This window comes from Anser anser, assembly GCF_964211835.1.
Source record: "Anser anser genome assembly, chromosome: 3".
Lineage (NCBI taxonomy): Eukaryota > Metazoa > Chordata > Aves > Anseriformes > Anatidae > Anser > Anser anser.
Genome location: NC_139722.1, coordinates 54,456,662 through 54,479,428, shown reverse-complemented (window position 1 = coordinate 54,479,428; position 22,767 = coordinate 54,456,662). Strand labels below are relative to the sequence as shown.

Sequence of the window (22,767 nt, the reverse complement as noted above, 5' to 3'; positions counted from 1 at the left end):
TAATTGAATGATGGTTTTGCTCGTGATGTGACTGAAAGCTATAACTTTTAGCTAAGGGTTTGTCTGGGACTGCCTTCTCAGATCTCGTATTTTGCATTATGAAAGCTGATAGGTTTGGATAGCTTGTACTAAAATGCATTGCAGTAATCTCCTGTGACTGTCTTTGTCCTTTTGAAATTTGAGCCATGAAAATGGTGGTAAGACATTTTTGTAATAAAGAATAGATAAAAGAACTTAAAATAGATTTTTTTCTGCTTTGTGTAATAATAAATGTAGGGTTTCTACTTTAAAAAATGAATTTTATTTATACCTTGTAGTAATAAGCAATGTAAGACATGATTCTAGCTAAAAAAAAATTTCAAAACACCTTGAAAATCTGTCTTTCCAACATTAACCTGTATTGCCAGTCCAGTAATATATGCTACATATATTACTTATTTTAGTATATATCTATTTGTGTTGTGCCACTGAGAGGTGAAACTTTATATGAAAATTTTGAGCTATATTTTGAGTTGGTTCAGTAGTTTTCCCATCCTGTATCTAACTTTATATTATTAATTTATAGACCATTAAGTGCCTGTGCCATACAAATCAGTCAGTCCTTTTCTCGTTTTAAAAGCATATGGCTGTTTGTTTTATGCTGAGATAGAAGTTGCACGTATTTAAATGCAAAAATATATCCTAAAAGAGGGACTGGAATCTGACATGATGTTTGGTTTGCATGTTCTTTGAGCTGGACTGGGGAACATTTGTGGCCGTTGCCTCTACTCCCAGAATTCTTGTCTTATGTTTATTTTCATGCTCTGCTTTATACTTTGTCATGTGTACTTCTACAGTGTAGGCCATTCATCATTTGGTGTATGAGGCACATTCTGCTTCACCTCTTACCTCCAAGTATCTAATATGTAACATTGTGCTTCGTTCATATTTGGGCAGACCTTGCTGTTTTCTTTATTTTCGCATATCCTGCATAAACAAAGAGCCTGAAGCAAATGTAGCTTTTATTGGTTGGTGGTGTTTTCATAGAATTGCAGAGAATTGCAAGGTGGTTCGGGTCGGAAGAGACCTTAGAGTTCTAACCGCCTGTAATGGGCAGGGACACCTCCCCCCAGACCAGGTTGGCCAAGGCCCCATCCAGCCTGGCCTTGAACACCTCCAGGGATGGGGCACCCACAGCTTCTCTGGGCAACCTGTGCCAGGGCCTCACCACCCTCACAGTGAAGAAGTTCTTCCTTATCTCATCTAAATCTCCTGTCTTTCAGTTTAAAGCCATTCCCCCTTGTCCTATCACTACACTCTGACAGAGAGCGCTTCTCCTGGGAGTTGATACTCCAGAAGAAACCACATTTCAAACTGTAGATTATTCTTTTTAGATACCTGTTCAGTAGACTTCTTTTTGCTCTAATGGCAATTATTTTTCAGACACACACATGATTATGTATACATATATAACTTTTTTTTTCTTATGGGCCTATGTTCCTGACCCTGAGGGAAACTTAATTTCCTGCTTTCAGAAAACTCTTAGCTTGGCAAAGTTGAAGACAGAAGTAACATGTTCTCTCACCGGACAATATCAAAATATCAAATTTGCACCAGGGTAGGTTTAGATTGGAAATTTCTTCTGAGGAAGAGCAGTCAGGCATTGGAACGGGTTGCCCAGGGAGGTGGTGGAGTCACCGTCCCTGGGGGTGTTCAAGGAAAGGTTGGACCTGGTGCTTAGGGACATGGTTTAGTGGGTGACATTGGTGGTAGAGGATGGCTGGACCAGATGGTCTTGGAGGCCGTTTCCAACCTTAATGAGTCTATGATTGTTCGGCTCTATGATTCCGTGAAAAAACTTAAATGCTGATCATAAATTATAGCTTTTGTATGTGCCCATATCCAATTTTTGTAAATGTGACCTCTTAAATAAAATCATATTGGAGTCCTGACTCGCATGCCTTACTGGGCTCTAGGTTAGCTAGTAATTCTTGAGCCTCCTCTGTTCTCATCTGTAGAAAATGGATTCTTGGAGGTTCTTGCAGAAAAGGTAAAACGTTAAATGTACGGAAAGAAATAGTGTTCTAGTGAGTGGGAAGCATGCAAACCAGTGCCTCGTCAGGGAATTGAGAGTAGTCTCAAGTTCATCTAGAAGAACAGATTTTCTCAACACATTCTACATTTTATTGAAGTCTGAGGCTGTGCGTGCTTCTCTTGGAAGCTGTGCAGGCAGAGTCTTGTGCGAGGCTCGGCCCGTCGGTCGCGGTGGCACTGCGGGCCGGGCCCTGCTCGGTGCCCTGCCCCCGGGGGCCTCAGGGGCCGCTCGCCGTGGTGCTGAGCGGGGCCGCGACCGCCGGCCGGCCGCTCGCCGTGGTGCTGAAGCGGAGGGAGGCTGCCGGCCGGCTGCTCTCCGCGGGGCTGAGCCTGAGCCGGCTCAACGTGGTGAGCCGGGCCGCTGAGTGCCTGGAGTGCTGCGAAGGTACGCGCAGGGAATTATTTCCCCGAGTGTGTGTGCCTCGTCGCTTGGTACTGACTTCCCAAAAGAGCGACAGGAGGATGGAGAAGTGAGACTGGAAACATCACTAGTACTTCTCAGGAAGCTCTGCCGGTTAGCATATTGAGATATGTTAGCGAATATTTAAGTGAGCAGCAGCAGTATTTTATTCATATTGTCCACATTCTGAAAAATGGGTTCAAGTTTGATTGCCTAAACCTAACTTAGGGAATATACCACATAAAACTTAGTGATTCCTTTCGGGATTTATACTTAGTTTAAGTCTGTTCTGAAAGAATTGCATTCTTACCTTTTAAAGGACTTAGAAAGCTGGAAACAAACTTGTCTTGCCATCAAATTCGTTAAAGGAATGTGTGCTATTTCTGAAAGTTGCATAAAGTCTGTTAGATTCAAAAGGCCTCATAGCTCTTAAAAGATGAGGAAATTGCTTCTTGAGATTATATAAAGCTTTAAAACAATTATTTTGATGATTAATGAAAAAAAGCTGGTACAAGTCTGTAACATGACTACTTTTTTCACCCTGTTTCTCCAGTTAGGTGTTGTTACTCTCTGTTTTGGGAAGGTTTGAACTTAATCATATCACTCTGCTGAGAGAAAATTCTGCTGTGTGGGTTGTTTGCCAAGGGCAAACTAGCGTTATCTCTTGAATGCCAAGTCAGTTGTTCAGCTCTGAGAACTTCCCTGTGCATTGCTTTGGAGTCCAAATACCCACAAAGAGATGCAATATAGACATACTCGCTTAAATTTCTCTGGGGCTTTCTGTGCCCCAGTCCCCAATCAAATATGCAAATATTAAATAATTAAGTCTGTAAGACAATGCAGCTCAGTGACTAAAGCAGAACTTGGAGTAGTCCTTTGGCCTGTCCTGCTTTCCTTGAAGTGATCTAAGGTCTAATCATCTAGCAGATGTGTCAACTGTATTCTGATTTGATGATTAGAGGGCAAATGGGTTTCTTACTCACCAGGAGGCAAATTGTGGAATTTGTACATCTGTCACTAAATCTTTTTTGTTGTTGTTGTTGCAGTCTGCTTCTCAAGATTTAACTGTCTTAGCAAATTGCCTGAAGCTAATTGTGCTACAGATTTGTAATGGTTGTTTCTGACATAACTTGATTGGTAGAGGTTAACGTTCCAGAACCAAAACGGGATTATGATTGGGTGCTGTTGGCAATACTTCCATGCCTTGCCCAGCCCAAGGGCATTGAGATGCATTTGCAAATATGTGCTAAACTAGTCTGTAACAGGAGAAAACAGTTGATTCCAGTTGCATGCAAAATGGATACCTAAATTAATCCTGCTCATTAGAGGGCTGTGAAAGACTATTTTTGCAATTCCACCTTTATCATGATGGAATTGTCAATTGTACGTCCTTGCTGGTCAACTCTTTTATGTGTGCTTAGCTGTGAAAATAAGCATGCTTGAAAATGATCTGATTAGTTCGGCTTTCTAATTTGTGTTCAACTTACTGCATTACAACCTGAGGATTAACACATAGCTGATCTTTCTTGTACTCTTGTGTTTAACTTCAGAAGTGGTGAGTTACCTGCTCTCTAAGAGTGCCAGGAGGCTGTAGCAGATGTTGACACAGATTAATCTCCTGGCAGTTACACCTTCATGTAATTTATACCTTCCTTGCACTTCCTTTCTAAAGAAAGCTACATTGATTTCAAACAGAAATCATGTAGTACAGTAGATTGCTTAGCTTTTTTTTTTTAGCTTAATTTTCTCTATTCTTAGGCAAGTGGAAAAGGGAGGAAGCTGCAGCTACAGCGCAATTTCACTGCTCAGTGTGTCCTGTATAGGATTTTGGGACAGGGTATGGTTTAGCAGGCAAATTAGGGCCGTGAGGATGATCAGAGGGCAGGAGCACCTGTCCTATGAAGAAAGGTTGAGAAAGCTGGGGCTGTTCAGCCTGGAGAAGAGAAGGCTCTGGGGTGACCTCATTGTAGCTTTTCAGTGCTTAAAGGGGGTTTATAAAAAAGATGGAGAGCAACTTTTGCTTAGTCAGATAATGACAGGACAAGGGGAAATGGTTTTAAACTGAAAGAGGGTAGTTTTAGATTAGAGGTTAGGAGGAAATTCTTCACTGTGAGGGTGATGAGGCCCTGGCACAGGCTGCCCAGAGAAGCTGTGGATGCCCCATCCCTGGAGGTGTTCAAGGCCAGGCTGGATGGGGCTTTGGGCAACCTGGTCTGGTGGGAGGTGTCCCTGCCCATGGCAGGGGGTTGGAACTGGATGGGTCTTTAAGGTACCTTCCAACCCAAGCTGTTCTATGGTCCTATGGCATCAGTTAATTTCACCAAGCTATATTATACACAGTCTTTCTAACCTTTACACTGTAGGTAGAAAGCAACATAAGTTCTTTTTAAATACATATTAGATTTAGTGAGAAGACGTGCCAAAAAACAAAACAAAATGGAAAGCTAGGTATCAAAGTTTTTCCTTCTTATTAGAACCTTTCCTGACTGTGTTAGGGGAAGAAGTGAATTAATTGCTGGAGATACTTGTGCTTAATGTTTTTAAGAGTGCTATTAAAAAATAACATCTGTGTATTGTTTACTTAATTATTTGATAGCTGTTTGAAACTGAACTTTGAAAAATATTAAACAAATTTATTGTCTGCTGCTAAATGTTTTACTCTGCAAAGCAAATCTATTCTTTATTGTTTCTTAAAAGTTAAGACATCATTCATAATTCTGCGGAACAAGAGCGGGTGTTCTAGAATTTGCATTGTACTATGAATAGTCTTTGAAAGTGCTTCAGAATAATTTCTTGATATTCTATGAAGGTGACCTTTATATGTGGTTTATTTTGATCATTCTCAGGTCTTCTGTTAGCCAATGGTGTATTTTGAAATATACTACCAATTTAGTGTGCTTTTTGTTTCCTCTTTCTTATAAAAATGGAGAGTTTTACAATAGTAGTTAGAACTGGGCATTTTAATTTGAGAGACTAAATATATATAAACTGACATGTGCATGATACAGACCTGTACGTGCCTCAAGGCACAAGGCCTTAAGCTAATTATTTAATGTGAAGTTGCACACAAGTATTTAACATAAAAATAAATAAATAAATAATATTTGTGTGTGTTCCTTGATTTAAGATTTCCAATATTTTCTCAACTCCTTCATTTTATGTATCTATTTGTGTGTGTGTGTATGCTGAAGAAAGAAGATTTCTTGGTTTTCCTTTAATCATCCTTCTTTATCGTGCTAGCTATTAAAGATTTTCTTTGCTTCCTAGAATAGTTCCTGGTGCCGAAAACTTGAGGCCTTGATGAAAAGCCTTATTTGACTTGACCTGTCAGGTATTAGGGATATTTACGGGAGGTGAGAAACTCTGAACAGATCTACTTTTGTATGATGAATTGCTGGAACAAGAGGAGTTAATGCCTTCCTTTTAATGTAGAATGAAATACTGTAAAAGTGCAAATCCAGATAATTGTTACAATTTAAGTACTCTTAATCATTTAACAACTCGGAATCATGTTGCATTCCAGATGCCGAACAAAAGCATTAGTAAAAATCTTTATTGCAGATGCATAGGACAGCTTTTGAAGAACATTCGCTAGTGTAGCTCTTGAGAAAACTGTATCACTGGTAGAGTTTAGATTCAATTAGGTAACCATAAAAAGAAAATACAGATGTTGGACTGGTGACTTAGTATTCGGGTTGAGCAGCCATGGGATTCACCTTACTATATTGAATAGGAGGAATGGAAAAGAGATTATTTTGAACAAAACAACATAGCTGTAAGCTGCCACCAGGATATCAGTCTTCCTGTAGGTCTTTAATGGAGATACTTCAATTTTCCTACTTAAGTATGCATTTACTGACTTTATTCAGTTGAATGGTTCAGATAACCTGGGGTAGAGGGAACTGCAAAAACTTGAAGTATTTTGATAGACGTACACTCTCTAGATAGATTAAAGACTTAAAAAAAAAAAAAAAAGTCTATTTAGAGCCATATTTTTTGCAGGATTGCTTTTAGGAAATTTAACACTAAGTGTGTCTTCACCGCTGTTTGTCGTGTGCCAGTTTGGTTTTTCCAGGGGAGTGCTAGACAAATAAACATTGAGATAGCATGAAGACTGAACTGCTGGGCTCAAAGGGTTGTGGTCATTAACACGTGTTGCCCCGAGATGTTGAGGTGTCTCTATCCTTAGAGATATTCAAAACACACTTCAAAAAGGCCCTGCATGACCTTTTTAAGCTGACCCTGCTTTGAGCAGGGTGGTTGGACCAGATGACCTCCAGAGGGGCCTTCCAGCCTCAGTCATTCCGCGATTCTGTGCATATGTTGTTTCTGTAATAGTTAATAAAAATTACGTGTTGAACATTTAAGCTGTTGCTGTGAAATGACAAAAATAATAGCCAGTATTGTGCAAATACTGAGAGGTCGCTTGGAACTGTAAGTGTTTTTCACTGTACGATAGATCTCTGTAGGTTGCTGGAAAGTTTACCACTGGGCCATTGCAAACTTGTCCTAGATATTATTCTCAAAGTTCAGCCTGAGGTGAAACTTGGACTGGCAAGTGGTGTGATTTGAGCAAAAGTGACCGTGCCAACTTCTTTCCTTATTATTTATTTGTTTTTAAGGTTTTAGGAGAAAAACTGTAAAAAGGAGCGGAAGCTTATTGATCAGCTCTTAGTTTGAACATCGATTTTTGTTTATTAAAATCTTGGTAACTTTTCCAGAGAAAGGAAGAGAAATTACTTCAAGGTAGTATGGTATGTCTGGGTAAGTGGCTCAAATTCTTCTATAGCTATAACAGTTTCATGAGTAAAGTTTCTGGTTGGGATTTCCTTTTTGCATTCTGAAAAATCGGCATTTACCCTTAATCTTTCAGAGATCTGTTGTAGTTAAGGCTTCCATAAAATGAAAAAATGCTGTAGCTGAAAATACTGAGTTGGAAGTCCTGCAGTGTGTGCTTTTTGCTCTGATTTTTTTTCCTGAATAACCATTTAGACCACTGGTACATAATTCCTCCTTGCTCCTTAGAGACTGTGTGGTATGTTCTCTTACACGTTTGTGTAAGAGAGCTTTCTTTATCAATTAAGCAAATAAGTGGTTTAGGATTCTAGTTTGATTTACAGGTATCATCTGAGTTGAAAAATAAGAACTAATTTCCAAGGAGGAATTACTTTCTCACTCTGACTAAGCACTCTAACTTTTGAAACTTTTTTAAAACACCTTTTTTTAATCTTTCATGACAGTCTTTCTGCAGTGTGTACTTGGGCCATACTGAAATATGTCATCATGAAAATGCAAATTTAAATTTTGTTCTGACATCAAAAATATTAAACTTTTTACTCTGACTTATCCTGCAAGTCGGTTTTATACTTTACAACTGAAAACAACTCTATACACAGTTAACAAACAAAGTGTCTTTTAATCATGCAGGTAATATACTGCCTAGAAATAGCTGTGGTTGAGAACAGCGTAACACGAATGTACAGAACTGGATTGCTGTGTAGCGTGGACTTGCATGACTCTCTTAGAGCCAGCAACACAAGGCTAGAACAGCTGAGCATTTCTCTCGGCAATAGATGTCGTGACATGGCAGGTCATGCAAAGCAGTAGCAGCGATGCACGTATCCATCTCTCTTGTAATGGGGAAGTCCCCATGTCTATTTTGATTTATAGTAAAGAGGTGCACTTCACTTGTATCCAAATGCTTCTCATCGTTATGTCAAGGTCTTCAAGTCTACTTTTTCTCCTGTAAGTGGTGTTTTGGTTCAAGATTCTGCAGATCATTTTTGGATGTTTTACTCCTGAAAATCAGTTCACTAGAATCTGGCCAGCAGGCACGCCATCTGCAGCTCTCTTTAACATGCATCTTACACACTGCTTCCAGTCAGTGGCTAATGTTATTCAACTGAATATTCAACCACTCTCATAGGACTATACTGTATCTTCAAATAGCTCTTGCCATTTCATCTGTATTTCTTGTTTGTGTGACATCACATCTGCTTGCCTTGCTTAGTTGTTAGTGAACAGTGTATGTCCCGAGACTTATCAAGACTTCTCTTTTAAAAGAAAATTAAGTGTAAATGTTTCACAACAAATGTGAAAGTGACCCCCTCCCCATAATTTGTTTTCATTCAAAGGTTAGGTAGAAGTGGAAATCTGTTGATGTGTTCCGCCTGGAAATAAATTATGCTGAACTTCATGTCACCATCCTCTAAACAATTCATTTTACACAGAAGGCATTAGAGATTGCTACAGCAACAAACATTCCCAAGTAAAAATAAGTTGGTATTTGTTTTCAGAGTTTCTAAGGGAAATAAGTAATGAATTTTAATTAGGCATAAATTTGGTTAATGTACAAAGACTGTACTGAACAGCAGAAGGACGTTTTATAGTAAATTTCCTGTGGCAATACACTTCAAGGATGGGGGGAAATGTCAAGTTCTTGCCCTAGTTGGATTTTAGCACAAAGGAATACTGGTGCGGTACTTTGACTGGCTGTTTTGGGCAGAAGCTGTTGGAGGGAGACACTGCTTTTACAGCTGCAGACCAGAAATTTGTCTAGTAAAGACAAACTTTTTCAGGATTTGGATTGGTTATCTTATGTCTTTTGTCTTCACTTGACATTTCATTGGTCATAATACATACATTTTAAGTACTTATATATAGCATACCTACTTGTGAACAGACAGAAAGAAAAGGAGGAAATGTAACAAAGTGTGTGATTGTTCTGGACTGTAGTAGATATTACTACTTAAAATTAATTCCTGGAGGATCTTTTGATGTCTCTTGTCAATGTTGTAGGCTTAGTTTTCTGTTTGCATCCCGCTGTATCTGTGGGGTGTGACTTGCCCCTACAAAAGCCTTGTTAATGTTTCCCAGTATATTTTACTGCTTTCTGTGTGAAGCAGCTCAATTCTTGTTTATCCACTGCTAGAAGGGGTAGGTCAGGCTCGTTGGTTTGCGTGTTCCAAATCATGAATAAGTTATGCATGAGCAATTCCTCGTTGGCACTGTAGTTTTTTTGCAGCTCACGAAAAAGGGATGTAGCACAGACCGAGTCTTGGGGTGTCTCTAGAGTCTCTGGTGGTTCGGGCTGGTGGATGCAGCACCAACACTCTCTGGCAGCAGCACCCACATGCTAACTGGGGACAAGGCTCTTCACCTGGACTGGGCTGAATACAACACTCTGCCCCTGGGATCCACCTGTTAAGTCCAAAATGAAGGTTTACCAGAGATGTAAGGTTCATATTTGCATTTTTTTTCTAATAGGTATCAGTTCCTGTTTCCATGTAAACTGGAAGAAAATGAACCACAGTCATTTTTGGTGATTTTTTTTTGTGCTACAAAATATATTTGGCACCTAATACTAGTGTTAAGGTGAGATACCCATTTTTAATTGGAAAAGCATTCATTCCATCACGATGAAATTGCTGGCAGGAGCAGATGACCCAAGTGCAGCTGACTATGCAAGAGTATAACATCTGTTTTGGAGCCAAAAATGATTCTCAGCCAAGTAGTCAAACTTCATCTTTCAGCTGAAAGTATTGAATGCTGTTTGTATTCCATGTGGTGCAAGACACCAACGCAGCAAAAGACTTGCTGAATGTTACCGCACGAAGTACAACTAAAAGTACCAGTGCCCAGCCCTTGCTATAAAAAAGTCATTACTGTTTTTGTCACTAATTCTGTTGTGGTTCTTCAGACCAAAACATGTAGTGTTTCATTGGATTCTTATTAGTTACATTATTGTTTTGTATAAAAAGTGTTAAGACTTTTAGCTGATAGTCCCATAGTATTCTTGGAGAGTGTTTGGTCTGTACTTCTGGAATAATATACTAACTGAAAATACAGTCTACCTTTTTCATGTCATCTGATAAGGACTGCAATGTGTATGATGCATTTAGAGTGGAGCTGGGGAAAACATGAGCAATTTATAATTCTTGGCAATATGCAGTTGAACTAGGGTATTTTAAAATTTTAATTTTAAAAAATAACAAGCATGCTTAGGAAATGGCTAATCCTTTGATTCATAAATGAAGACTGCAAAAACTTGTTTTATCTGTGCACCTCCAATTTTTGCAACCTTTCTACCTCTGAATCTTCAGAAACTTACTCTAGTATTCTACTTTTTTATTTGCATACTATACACCTTGTTTACCTTAGCTGCAGTTTTTTACTTCTATTTTGTGTATACCGGATTCTGGGAGTCTTAATAGTCTACTGAAAAAATGAGGAATATAGCAGTTAGTGTGAAAACAGTCCAAGTTCTGTGGCAGGGTATGAAGAAAATCCAGTGTTGTGTGGTAGGTTTGTCAGAACTTAAGGTCATCCATTTTACGGTAAGCCTTCTAACTTGAGTGGCTGATGAGGGAGAAATAAAGGAGGTGACCTTCTAAAGAGACAAGTAAGGGCCCTGCTTTGTGCTGTAAGAGTCTGAGGTCCTGTGGAAAAGTTGTGTATGGTAACTGTAAGCACAGTAAAGACAATAAGTAGGATTTGGAAGAAAGCTTACTGCTGTTAATGGGTGGCATCTCAAAGTTTATGTGCTTAGGTTTATACAGAGAGGCAGATTTTACCTGTTAAGAAGAGCTAATGTCTTTCACATTCATGTCAGGTGCACTCTGCCACGTGTGCCTCAAGTCTGTGGTCATGAGGCAGGTCCAAGGTGAAGCCCAGGACTTAAATCAGTAAATCAGGACAAGGTCCAGACCGGGGCCCTTGCACCTGTGTGGTTTTGTGCATGTGCACACGTGGTACTCGCTTTTGTGACTGGTTGGACAAATGATGTGTCTTGACCCTCCAGTAATGGAGAAATTTGACTGTATGCTGGTGACAGGAGAAAGAGGAGAGCTTTGCACTCAGAAGTTCCTGTTGGCATCACCAAAACCAATGAGAGTATAACAGGTTGAAAACCCTTGGGTGCCAGGCATTGCAACAATAGCTATGATTCTGTTAATGGAATTGCATGTCACTTAGTGTCATTTTTTTTGGTAATGTATTAGAGGAAATTTTTGAGTCTCTGAGCTACAAAGCTCATTTGCACTAGGAAAGCTATTTTTTTTCTAGGGAAATCCAAAAGACTACCTGCTGCCAACAGAGATATTAGCAGTGTTGAGCACAGTCACCAAAAGCATGGCAGAGCCATTTTTTCTCTTTCACTAAATAACATTTGCATAGGTTGAAAAAAAAAATGAATAATGCCAGGTAAACTTTTAGAAAGTTATTTCCTTGCTATATAAAGTTGAGTGAGGCAGCTTAGGTATTTTTTCCATTTGTATCTGATGATGTTTCAGAACTTTCTTTTTGTTTTCTATTAAAAAAAAAAAAAAAAAAAAAGACCGCCCTTTTAGTGTAGTTTTTGAGCTGCATAGCTTCCTGGGCTCCCAAACTGTTGGCTGCTTTGCCAGTTACCCTTCTGTTCAGCTGACTTGCTAGCGGAGAAGTTGGCAAGCTCGCATAGCCAGGGACCTCAGACCTTAGGAGACTAACATGCACAGGTTGTCTCCCAGATAAGCTGTCAAAAAAACCCCACACTTGTATCCAAGCAACCCGCAGGCCTTTAAACCAGAGCAATCAATGCTGGCATTTGAGGTTTGTTTAAAATAAAATATTTAAGAACAGTCAGCATTTGGAAAGAAGGAATTTGAGTTTTAGACTTCATTACAACATGAAAGGAAATTGGAACTTACACTGTTTCGTGTGTGTTTGTTTTCTGATAGAAAACTTCTGTTCAAATTTCTTTTTAGGCTATGCTTTTAATTCTTTTAAATAAATGTTTTGTTTTTCAGATGTTGAGTGTGTTTTTTTCTTTTCCTCCAGTGGTGTTTACAGCAACAGCATGCTTATAAAGGCAAAACTTTGATCAGGAAAAGTATAGGTTAAAAAGCATAAAAGCCCATTCTACAAAATGTGTAAGATTGTAATTACTAATATAGAGTTTATACAGTCAAATTGATAAGACCATTTGGTGACTTACTTGTATCAGGAAAACAGGCCAGATTGTCAAAGTAGCAAAGTATCTAGGCTCTTTTTTATTTTATATTTTTTATTAGGCAGATAGAATGCCTTTTCTCAATATATCGTTATTTCATACTTGCAGGTAATATATGCATTGAATACTAAAAATGATGAACACGAAGCTGCCATCCAAGCCCTTAAGGATGCCCATGAAGAAGAAATTCAGCAAATTCTTGCAGAGACCAGGGAGAAGATCTTGCAGTATAAAAGTAAAGTTGCGGAAGAAATGGATCTTAAGAGAAAGATCCAGGTTTTGGAAGAGTCACTGGAAGATCATAAAAAGATGAAACATCAGGCCTTGACAGAATTTGAAGCATATAAGGATAGAGTTGAGGATATGCAGCTTTGTGCAGAAGCCCAGCATGTCCAACGTGTAGTGACCATGTCAAGAGAAGTAGAAGAGATTAGAAAGAAATTTGAGGAAAGGCTACGAAGTTTCATACAGTTGCAAGTGCAGTATGAGAAGGACAAGCGTTCAGCTCTGGAAGACTTGAGAGCTGCACATAGGCTTGAGATTCAAGAACTTCTGAAGACTCAACAGAGTCAGAATGCTACCTTGAGTAAGGGGCAAGAAAAGCTAGAGGAATTGCACAGACTGGAGCTGGAAGACTTGAACAATAAAGTTGAGGAGTTAAGACTGGAAAGAAAAAAACTCATTGAGGATTACGAAGGCAAACTCAGCAAAGCACAGACCTTCTATGAACATGAACTTGATTCTTTGAAAAGATCTCAGCTTTTTACAGCTGAAAGTCTGCATGCTTGCAAAGAGAAAGAGGTGGAGCTAAGAAAAGAATTTCAAAACCAAGAAAGTATTTTACGGAAGAATCTGGGAAAGCTTAAAACTGAGTTGCAAATGGTCCAGGATGAAGCTGCCAGTCTACGGGAGAAATGCCAAAAACTTCAAGTGGCTCTTAGTACAGCAGAAAACAATGTTCAGGTGGGGCCAATAATATGTTGTGTCAAAGACTGATTTGTTTTTTCTTTTCTTATTTAGGCTGTCTTTCTGCCAGACTGTTAGGTTGAGGTGCTTGGAACATGTAAAATGAATTTTCTGCTATTCATAATTGATTTTGATCCATTTCTAGATGTTATTTATTTATTTATATTATTTTATTTAATTTTCCCAGACTGGATTAATATTTGTTTATATTCCAGTAGAATCTAGAAGCCCCAGCCCAGGGAATAGTTTTAGTCTCTTTATACAGGGAAAGTGTCTTGCTTTCAGCTGCACATGACCAGAACTTGGTTGATCCAGCCATATTACCCAAAGGGCAGAAAGTACTCAACAGATTACTCAAAACCATTACCACTTAGGAACACACATGTGCACGCAACAGTGCTGAATCTTTGCATCAGGTCTTCCCATAAATTCATCCCTACCTCCCAAAACAAAAGGTTCAGTGTAGGAAGGAGGATGGTGACTGGTAATGACTGAGATGTTATGCTGGTAAACTGGAACACTTGCTAGAAAAGGTGAAAAACCACTTATCTGGGCTGCAGAAATGTATTGTACAGGAATGCCATAGAACGGTCAAGATAAATATAATGAATATTCTTTTTTCAGTGCAGTTGTGCTTATAGAGTTCAATAATGACTACCTGGCCTAAACATCCTGGGTATTGAGAACAGGAGGTTTGTGGGAGGCAAGGAAAAACAAAATAAAACAAAACTTTCTGTATTTTAACTTTATAATAAAAAGTCTCCAGTGATGTTTTTACAAGCAGTAACTAAAGTGTTGCATATATTTTCAGTATTATTTAGATACTGAAGTTTTTGTTCAATACTAACGTTTCTTTTCCATAAAGAAGGAAAAAACATCCCAGAAATATGAAGACTGATTATTTTTTTTTGGTCATCAGAAAGGAAGGACAGGGTATGTTGGACATGAAGGAAAAGATTCTGTGAAATACTGCTTGCGTTTTGGTAACTGTGCTGAGGTCTAAGGGTACTGAAGATCAGTAATCTCTGTGAGGAAACCTAAGTATCTTGACTTTAGCAGTTTTAGTAACTCTCAAGTTTCCAAGTACCTTAAACATGATGGTTTTAGTAGTTCTGGAAGCATCCAGGACATCATTGGTTAGAGCTGAGGTGGACTATTAGCTTTTTCCATTTATAATCTAATTCCAGCCAATCTTTTGCAATATTTTGCTGCTTTCTTGTGTAAAGGCTACAGGGTACAGTGAAAGAAGGCTACCTTCTTGATGTATCAGAAGATGAATACAGAATACCTTTTTCCAGTTTCCCAAGGAATCTTCCAAAAGTCCCTTTTCAACTCTGTTTAATTAAGGAAAATGAAAACTGCTCAGCATGTATAATGTATTCTTCAATTTGAAGAACTCTGAGACACCTGAAAACAAGCATCTCAAATTGGTCCCCAAAATCTGTGGACCACATTACCACTTTTATTTTTCATATATCCTTTTGAATATTGTCACACTTCTCTTTATGCATCCTTGTCATGCCACATATCCAGTATCTTATGGTGCTTCAATGATGTTTTTGGAAAAACACATAGAACAAAATGAGTATGGTGACAATATTGCAAGATTTCAGCTTTTGTTTGAATAACGCTTGCTTTACATTTTCACCTAAAGCTCATTTAAATTTAAACATGATTCTATATAATAACAGACATTATACCATGCTTCCTCTAGGTTCTTCAGAAACAGCTAGATGATGTGAAGGAGGAGGAGATGTCATTGCTAAGCAAACACAAAGAAGTGGAAAGTGAGCTAGCAGCTGCTAGAGAACGCTTACAGCAGCAGGCCACGGATCTCGTTCTCAAAGCCAGTATGTATGTTAGTAACATAATTTAGAAATCAACTTCATTTATTAATTCTAGCCTTTCTTTTTTCTTTCAGCCTTGTGCAGGTTTAGAGTGCTTAAAAACTGTTTAATGCTGTGCAGAGAAGTTTGACAAGTTTTTTATAGACTGTTTTGATATTGCATGCATTGTACTTAAAATTCTTTTTTATGTACTTGTATAAATGTTGTATTTGTATGCCATGTATGTATCTTGCAGGCCTTGAAATGTCTTGCCTTAACTATACTTGTACAAAATGCTTCTGTCTTGTATTTCTTTGTTCTCCATGTAACCACTGAAACATGCATCCTGTTTCTTCATCCTTTTTCTGTTGCTCTGTGGTTTTGCTGAGACTGTGGTAATTTGCTTTACACCTATTTTCAGAAGATAAGCGGCTTTTTGGCTTATAAATTTGTTCAGGTTTTCTTTATAGCTATTTTCTTGACTTCTCTGTGCATTTTGGCCTAAGGAAAGGCATAGAAAATTGTTTGAGTTGGCTATACATGTGTGGATTTGTATTTTACCTCATTAGTGCTGTGTCTCTGGCAAACTGTTTAGTGATAGGACATGGGCATGGACTTTAACCTGGTTAACTATGCTGCAGGTAGGTTAAAAATAAGTACCTGGCTTATCTTTGGTGTTTCTCAACTAGACCAATCGTAGAAATACCTGATTATTTTCCAGAAGTTAGCACAAGCCCCAGGGCCCATCCCAAGAGTCAGTTTGGATAAGATCACTTCCTTTTGAAGGCTGAGATGCTGCCAGGCTAGACCAGTCAGCCTTAGGGACAGAAATTGCTTCCCAGAATTAACACGTTAATACTGCAAGTGTGCTAGCACAGATAGCTATATGTGGCCTAGCCCTCGAATTGTGAATGTGGCCTGTGTCAAGGTTTTATTTCTGTCCCTCAAATAATGAGGCAGCTCTACAGAAGGACTGAGTGTGTCTGCTTTATGTCTAGGATAAGTGCATACACGAGCTAGCTAAGGTAGGGGCTTGGAGTACTCTAGGCTATATGTTTTGACAGTATAGAGACCAACTAGGACACAAGACTGGATGTAAATAGATAAAAGGAATAGGTTTCCTGGTAAGAGAATCTGAAATCAGCAATCATTACCATGTGAGGTAATTGGATACCACCTTGTTTAGGAATGGTTTCTCTTGTCAGCTCAAATGTGGAAGTCAAAAATCTTGTCCCAAAGAAACTGAGTTCTCGTACTTAATTACCATATGAAGTATTTACTCATATTGCGATTTGAGAAAACTGCCAAGTCTATTATGGGAAATTAGTGTATTGTTCTTCTGTTTATCTTTAGCAATGGCTGAACTTCTGTAACTGTTGTGGTTTAACCTGGCAGGCAGCTAAACAGTATGCAAGCTATTTGCTTGCTCCCCATGCTCAGTGGAATGGCAGAGAGAATTGAAAAGTACAGGAGCTTTTGGGCTGAGATAATGACAGTTTAATAATAAAGTGAGAAGGAAAAAAAAGGGGGGGGGGGGGAGGAGGAGGAGTAAAACAAGTGATGCACAATGCAATTGCTCACCACCTGCTGACTCTGATGCCCAGCCCATCCCCAGCAGCGGCAGCACCTCCCCAGCCAGCTCCCCCCGTTTTTTTCTTCAGCAGGACACCATACGGTAGGGCACATCCCTTTGGTCAGTTGGGGTCAGCTGTGTTGGCTGGTGTCTCCTCCCAGCTCCTGGGGCACCCCCAGCCTCCTTGCTGGCAGGGCAGCACCAGGAGCCCGGAAGGCCTGACTCAACAACAACTAGAACATCTCTGTGTTATCAACATTATTTTCCTTCTAAATCCAAAGTGCAGCACCATACTAGCCACTATGAAGAGAATTAACCCTACCTCCTCAGCCCAAACCAGGACAGACATTAAAAGCAAGCCTCTGACCCACAGAGATTTAGCTCATGCCCTGCTATAGAGAAAATGAGTTCTGTTGCAGCTTTTAGTCATATCCTTATAGCAAAATGTAGTATAATTCTACGTTTTACATAGCTTTAGCTGCTATACCTAGTACGGTGGTGAAATTACGAGTTTGATAACACTAACATCTTTACCATTAGACTTCAGTGTTCATCTCTGTTTTACCCTGCAACAAGCTACACAAAAATGTGCAGTTTTAGGTGAGGTTCTCTGAGTTTTTGAGACATACTGTGCATGTTCATACTCTTGCCTACCTCTACTTTCTCTTGGAGTCAATATGCAACTTTGAACCAGAAAAACTGAAACTAAAGGAGCCCTAGCACCAAGTCCTCAACAGCTGTGGGATGTTTTATGATAAAACTAAAAAGGGGCAAAATGGAAGGGAATGTAAACATTGCAGTAAAGATAATATATTGAGATCAACATGTAAGCTTCCACTAACTTCTTGAAATTGCCAGAGTATTAATTAATTTGTACTTCAATTACGGGAACAGTGACACAAGGTTTTAAAGAGTTATGTTGTTTCTAGGTCATATTGGAATGCTTCAAGCTACCCAAATGACTCAAGAAGTTACAATCAGAGATTTGGAATCAGAAAAGTCTAGATTAAAGGAAAAACTGTCCCAACTGGAAGAGGAAAGAAATTTACTACAAAGCAAAACACAGAGTCTGGATGAGCGACAAAGACAGCAGATTCTGGCCTTGGAGAAGGTTAGACATCCTACTGGCTTTAGCTGAATAAAAGCATAAGACTTAGAATTGTAAGGGGGAAAAAAATGAATATGTTTTCATTTTTAAGTTTGGTAAGACTGGACTAGGACCTGTATTAGTATGTTCCAAATGTACTTCATGTTTTAACATAGAACAACTAACATAGGGTTTAAAGTGAGAGCAGAGGGAGATCAGATTAGATATTGTTCAGACTGCTTTGGACATCTTTTAAGCAACCTCATATAACTTACGGTGATATGCATAGATGCTAGTATCAAAAGTGTCTTGGTAAGAAAAAAGGTGAAATGGTTAAATAATAAATTAAAAAATAAAGTCTCTGAAAAGTGCTGCACATGTTTGAAACCAATGAGCTGAAATTTTCTATAGACTTGATACCTGATGGCTGTTTCCCCAGATTAAATAGTGGGGGAAAAAAAAAGAAAAAAAAAAAGATTTTAAAATGAATATATTGTTTTGCATGGATATATTTAAACTAGTTTTTGGTTACATACAGGTTTAATCAGTGCTTAGTGTTCACTCAATTTGCTTTATATGAAAGTTAATTTTTGTTGGTTTATGTCATCAGTAATGTTTTGTATTTTTTCGTCTTACTGGAATGGTGCTAGGATTTTGTTACCCTTGAATAGAAGTATTTTTTTTTTCTCTTCATCTTTTGTAGAAAGTAAATGAAGCAAGGGAGACACAACGTGAATATTATGAGAAGGAGTTGGTAAAACTGCAAGCAAGATTAGAAGGAGAGGCTGCACAGCTGAAGGAGGCTCATTCAAAGACTTTAGAAGAATTGACCTGGAAACACCATACTGCAATCGAGGCTGCACACAGTAATGCTAATAAAGATAAGAAAAAACTGCAGATGGTAGGTTTGATTTTTCTGAATAATCAAATGTATTCCAAAAAACAAGTATTATGATTTGAGCCTTGTACTGCATGGTTTTGTTGTATGGCAAGTCTTATTTGGAGCTACCTGCAGATTTGCTGGGCCTTTCTGAAGAAACTACTCAGCCTTTATTAAAGTAACACATGCCTTACCAAAAAAAAGTGCTCTTATTTTTCTGCATACAGAAGAAATATTTTCAGCTCAAAACAACTTTCTTTGTGACGAAGGCTACCACTTTTGAGTGTAGTAAGCGTGTTTTTCCAGTTTTGTGATCCATATGCAGAATGGTTGGAATATCGCTCAAGATTAGTTTTTCTGAAGGAGGCTAAAGGTTATTTACAATCCCCATAAACAGTCCAGAAATATAAAAAGATAATATATTAGTACTTTATGGATGCTCAGAAGACAACAGGTGTACCTAACATATCATAAAATTATGCTAATTGTATGTAGACTATTAATTTACCTTTGACTAGAATACTGAAATATAAAGGCTTTTCACTTTCACAGAATTTGCCTTTTGGGATGAGAGGACAAATTTTGACGTATTATTTCATAGTCTGATTGTATATGTGTTATACACAAGTTTTGCCGTATAAAAAAGATACGGGATAAATGTTAATCATTGAACGTAAGGCTTTGTTGTGCTCTTCTGGTCAGTGTCCACAAGAAATATAACAAGAAACACAGTTGTAGGCAGTGGTGTGGGTCTTGGACTGATTTTATTTCCCAAATTATTTTACTAACGTGTTGCTTCTTAATCTTATTTTGAATAAATCACAAAGATTTTTTCCGTGTCTCCCAGTAATGGAAGTAGTTCTGTGAGAGAGATATGCATCTGATCTTTCACGTTTACTTTGTTTGTAACTTCAAAAATGCCTTTTATTAAAACAATGTATTGTAAAGGTGTCTGGGAATATTTACGTTCACTTCAGTAAGATGGTGTTTTTTTTTGGGGGGGGTAGGGCAGGGTCAATTTTGTTTGTGGCTTCATTTGCCTTCTTTGAAAAGATACTGAGGTTTTCTTATTCCTAGGTTTACTCTTATACAGAAGAAAACTTATCTGTAGGAACATTAATTGTAGGTTCAGTAAACACAAAGACTTATCTGCAAAAGAACTGCAGTTTTTAACTGTAATTTAACTAGTATTCCCCGTTTTTCTTAAGGGGGAATAAATTCTTTACGGTAAAGTACGAAAGGAATTCTCTCTGCTACTCCAGGCAGTACTTACTGGTATCAATTGTTTGATTTCTCCACATTTCAGGACCAAATACATAAAAATTCTTATTGATGCACTCCTAAGCACTTAACTCTTAGACTCTTACTAGTGAGTCATATGTGGAACACTGGAAATGATCCAGAGTGGGTTAGAGAGCAAAGATAATTGCATTAACTGCTGAAGCTATCCTCACTCTGAAGAATTCCCTCTGGAAGATTGCCAAATGAAGATGTATCGCTCATACTTAAAGAAATCTTTGTGATGAATGTTTTCATTTTTCGAGCTTTATAAAATAGCTAAGCTTACAGTTTTAAACCAGAAAAAATCTGTTGCTTATGTGTAAACTCTTTTTTACTACCTGAAAATCAGACTGTTTCCAGTTGAGGTAGTTATTGTTTCTAGTTTGTTGAACATGCAAGGTTTCAAAACGTTTTAAAGTTGGTCTTGTGCAGCAAAAGGTAGAAATCTGCTCATATCATATCCATTACCGACCAAAAAAAAAAAGGTCCATGCCTTAAAGTTACTTTTTAGAGAGTACAGAGAAGAAGGAAAAAAAAAAAAAAAGGAGGAAAAAGACATTTTGAAAATTTCAGTTTAAAATTAAAACTGTGATTCATTCTGCTCTGTATGTAATTGGATGGTTCCACAGGGACTTTTCACTTTCAGTTCAAGAATTTGATTGCTATGGGAATAATAATATTGGGATACTAATGGATACAGTAAAACTTTGAGGTTACAGGTACAAGAAATTTTAGATTTTACAGATGTTATTTAATTGCAGTTCTTGTTAGATTCATGATTACTATAAAAGATTTCAGAATATTGTTAATTATTTCTCTTTGCTGTTGTTTTACATGTTTACATTTACGTTTGGGATATAAAGTAGAGGAAACTGCAGTTCTGTGGAGCTGTGCAGCTTGCAACCTGTAAGCAAGGTACGAGCAAGCTGAGGCACTAGGCAAAACCAAGAAGGTGGTTGTGGAAGAGGAAATCAGATCTGTGATACAGGAGCATTACCCATTTTCCTCTGAGGTTTGACACAGACTTGATTCCAGCACTGCTCTCTCATAAATAAGTGCTGTCAGGAAAACTGAAAGTGTTTTGTCCTAGATCAGCTTCCTGTACCTGTGCTGAGGTACCCGTACTGCGTATCTGTAAAGGTCTAGAGCGGTAGGTACCTGAAAGCTGAGTTTAGAATTTCAAAATAAGCCAGGTTGGAAGGGACCTCAGAAGATCGAAGTATATAGCAGCATATAGCGGGGACCTGCTGAAGCTGCCATTGATCCTGGTATTTAGGCAAACTGAACTTGGGAATTCTGTTAAAGTTCACTGAAGTTAGCAGGATCGTTCTGGGGCCTGGTGAGTCTCTTATACTGACTACAGGGGAAAAAGAGTTATGTGACAGGCAGAGTCACAGCCAGTTGGACTTGAAACTACAGAGATCTTTTGTTGTTGTTACATTGTAGCTTTTTTCTTTTTTTTCCTTATAGTATCTTTTTTGTTACATTATTGTTTTATTAAAATATTTCTGCTGTAGTCACTGATGCTTAGGAAGAGTAATTTACTAGGGGACACTGTTGCCTTCTGTAAGTATTTTCATTGCTTTTCAATATGTAATAGTCTTTCTGTACACCTGATGAAAATATTTAAATCTTTTTACATCTGTTATTTTAGAACATGTTTGCGTCAGCAGTGTTTTTATCTTATGTTCTGGCTACCTTACAAAAATTGTTTTTTAAAAAAATAGTTATTAAAAGTAACATAGAGAATAAAAGGAAGGTATCATAAGATAGTTGTTCTTAAATCATTAAATTAGTTAAAAAAATCTTTAAATTAGTTAAAATAGGGAATGCCTATAAATGTGAGAATTGTGAAACTTGATTCTAGTCAGGGGAAGTTAACTATCAAAAGATGTCAGGGTCTAGATCTCAGTATTTCTTAATTGGTATACTATCTCCTCTGTGAAATATGTCACTTTTTTTGTTTGTTTGTTTTCTGAGTAATTCAAGGAAGACACGGATGGTCTCAGATGCTGAGAGGAGTTGAGTCTTAATCTGAGGAAGGAGCATAGTACAAGAAGCCTTTGGGTAGACAACATGAGGATTTCTTTGGGACTGAAAGACTGGGAAAGTCATCATGGGTTTAGTAGTCTGGAAAAAATGGGACATGAGTTCTCTAAAGAATGAGAATAGGACTCTGAAGAAATGGCTTTAAATATTTCTTTGCTTCAATTTTTCCATCTATAAAATGAACTGAAGCCATTTTTACAGCTTATAGAAGGATTATGAAAATAGAGTTGCTAATAATTTTTCAGAACTGCACAGCTGTACTGACAAGTGTCATAAAAGAACTAATTACTCAGTTATCAGAATAGGGTCTGACTAGTGCCAATGAAATTTTGCAAAGAGCATATTTCATAGTGCAAACAGAAAGATTGAACAAGTCTCACTTAAGCATCATTTGTTGCAGTAATTCATCAGGTCCTCCGAAAACAACAGAATTTGGCTGTTACTCTACAGCAATTGAAGGAAAACAGTGTTATCTTATTCCTTCCATATAGCTGAACTTGAGGACAAATTGTTGATTAGTTTGGATTCCATATAAAATTTATATGTATGACATGTGATTATTTAGATATCTATTTTTAATTGTAACAGCATGAAAAACTTCTTAAAGCTCAGTCTGGATTTTAAGTTTTGCTATTGTCTTTCAG

General features: G+C 38.0%; 1 protein-coding gene across 9 annotated transcripts in view; it reads left to right on the top strand.

The window, feature by feature from the left end:
- FAM184A (family with sequence similarity 184 member A) overlaps positions 1-22,767 on the top strand; it is a 71,266-nt gene that overhangs the window by 8,132 nt on the left and 40,367 nt on the right. For all 9 annotated transcript variants that reach the window (XM_083828740.1, XM_083828739.1, XM_083828743.1 and 6 more), the window contains exons 2-5: positions 12,570-13,424; positions 15,142-15,277; positions 17,756-17,937; positions 18,617-18,814. In XM_083828740.1, the coding sequence (XP_083684866.1) occupies positions 12,570-13,424; positions 15,142-15,277; positions 17,756-17,937; positions 18,617-18,814 (1,371 nt within the window). The remainder of the gene's footprint in view (positions 1-12,569; positions 13,425-15,141; positions 15,278-17,755; positions 17,938-18,616; positions 18,815-22,767) is intronic.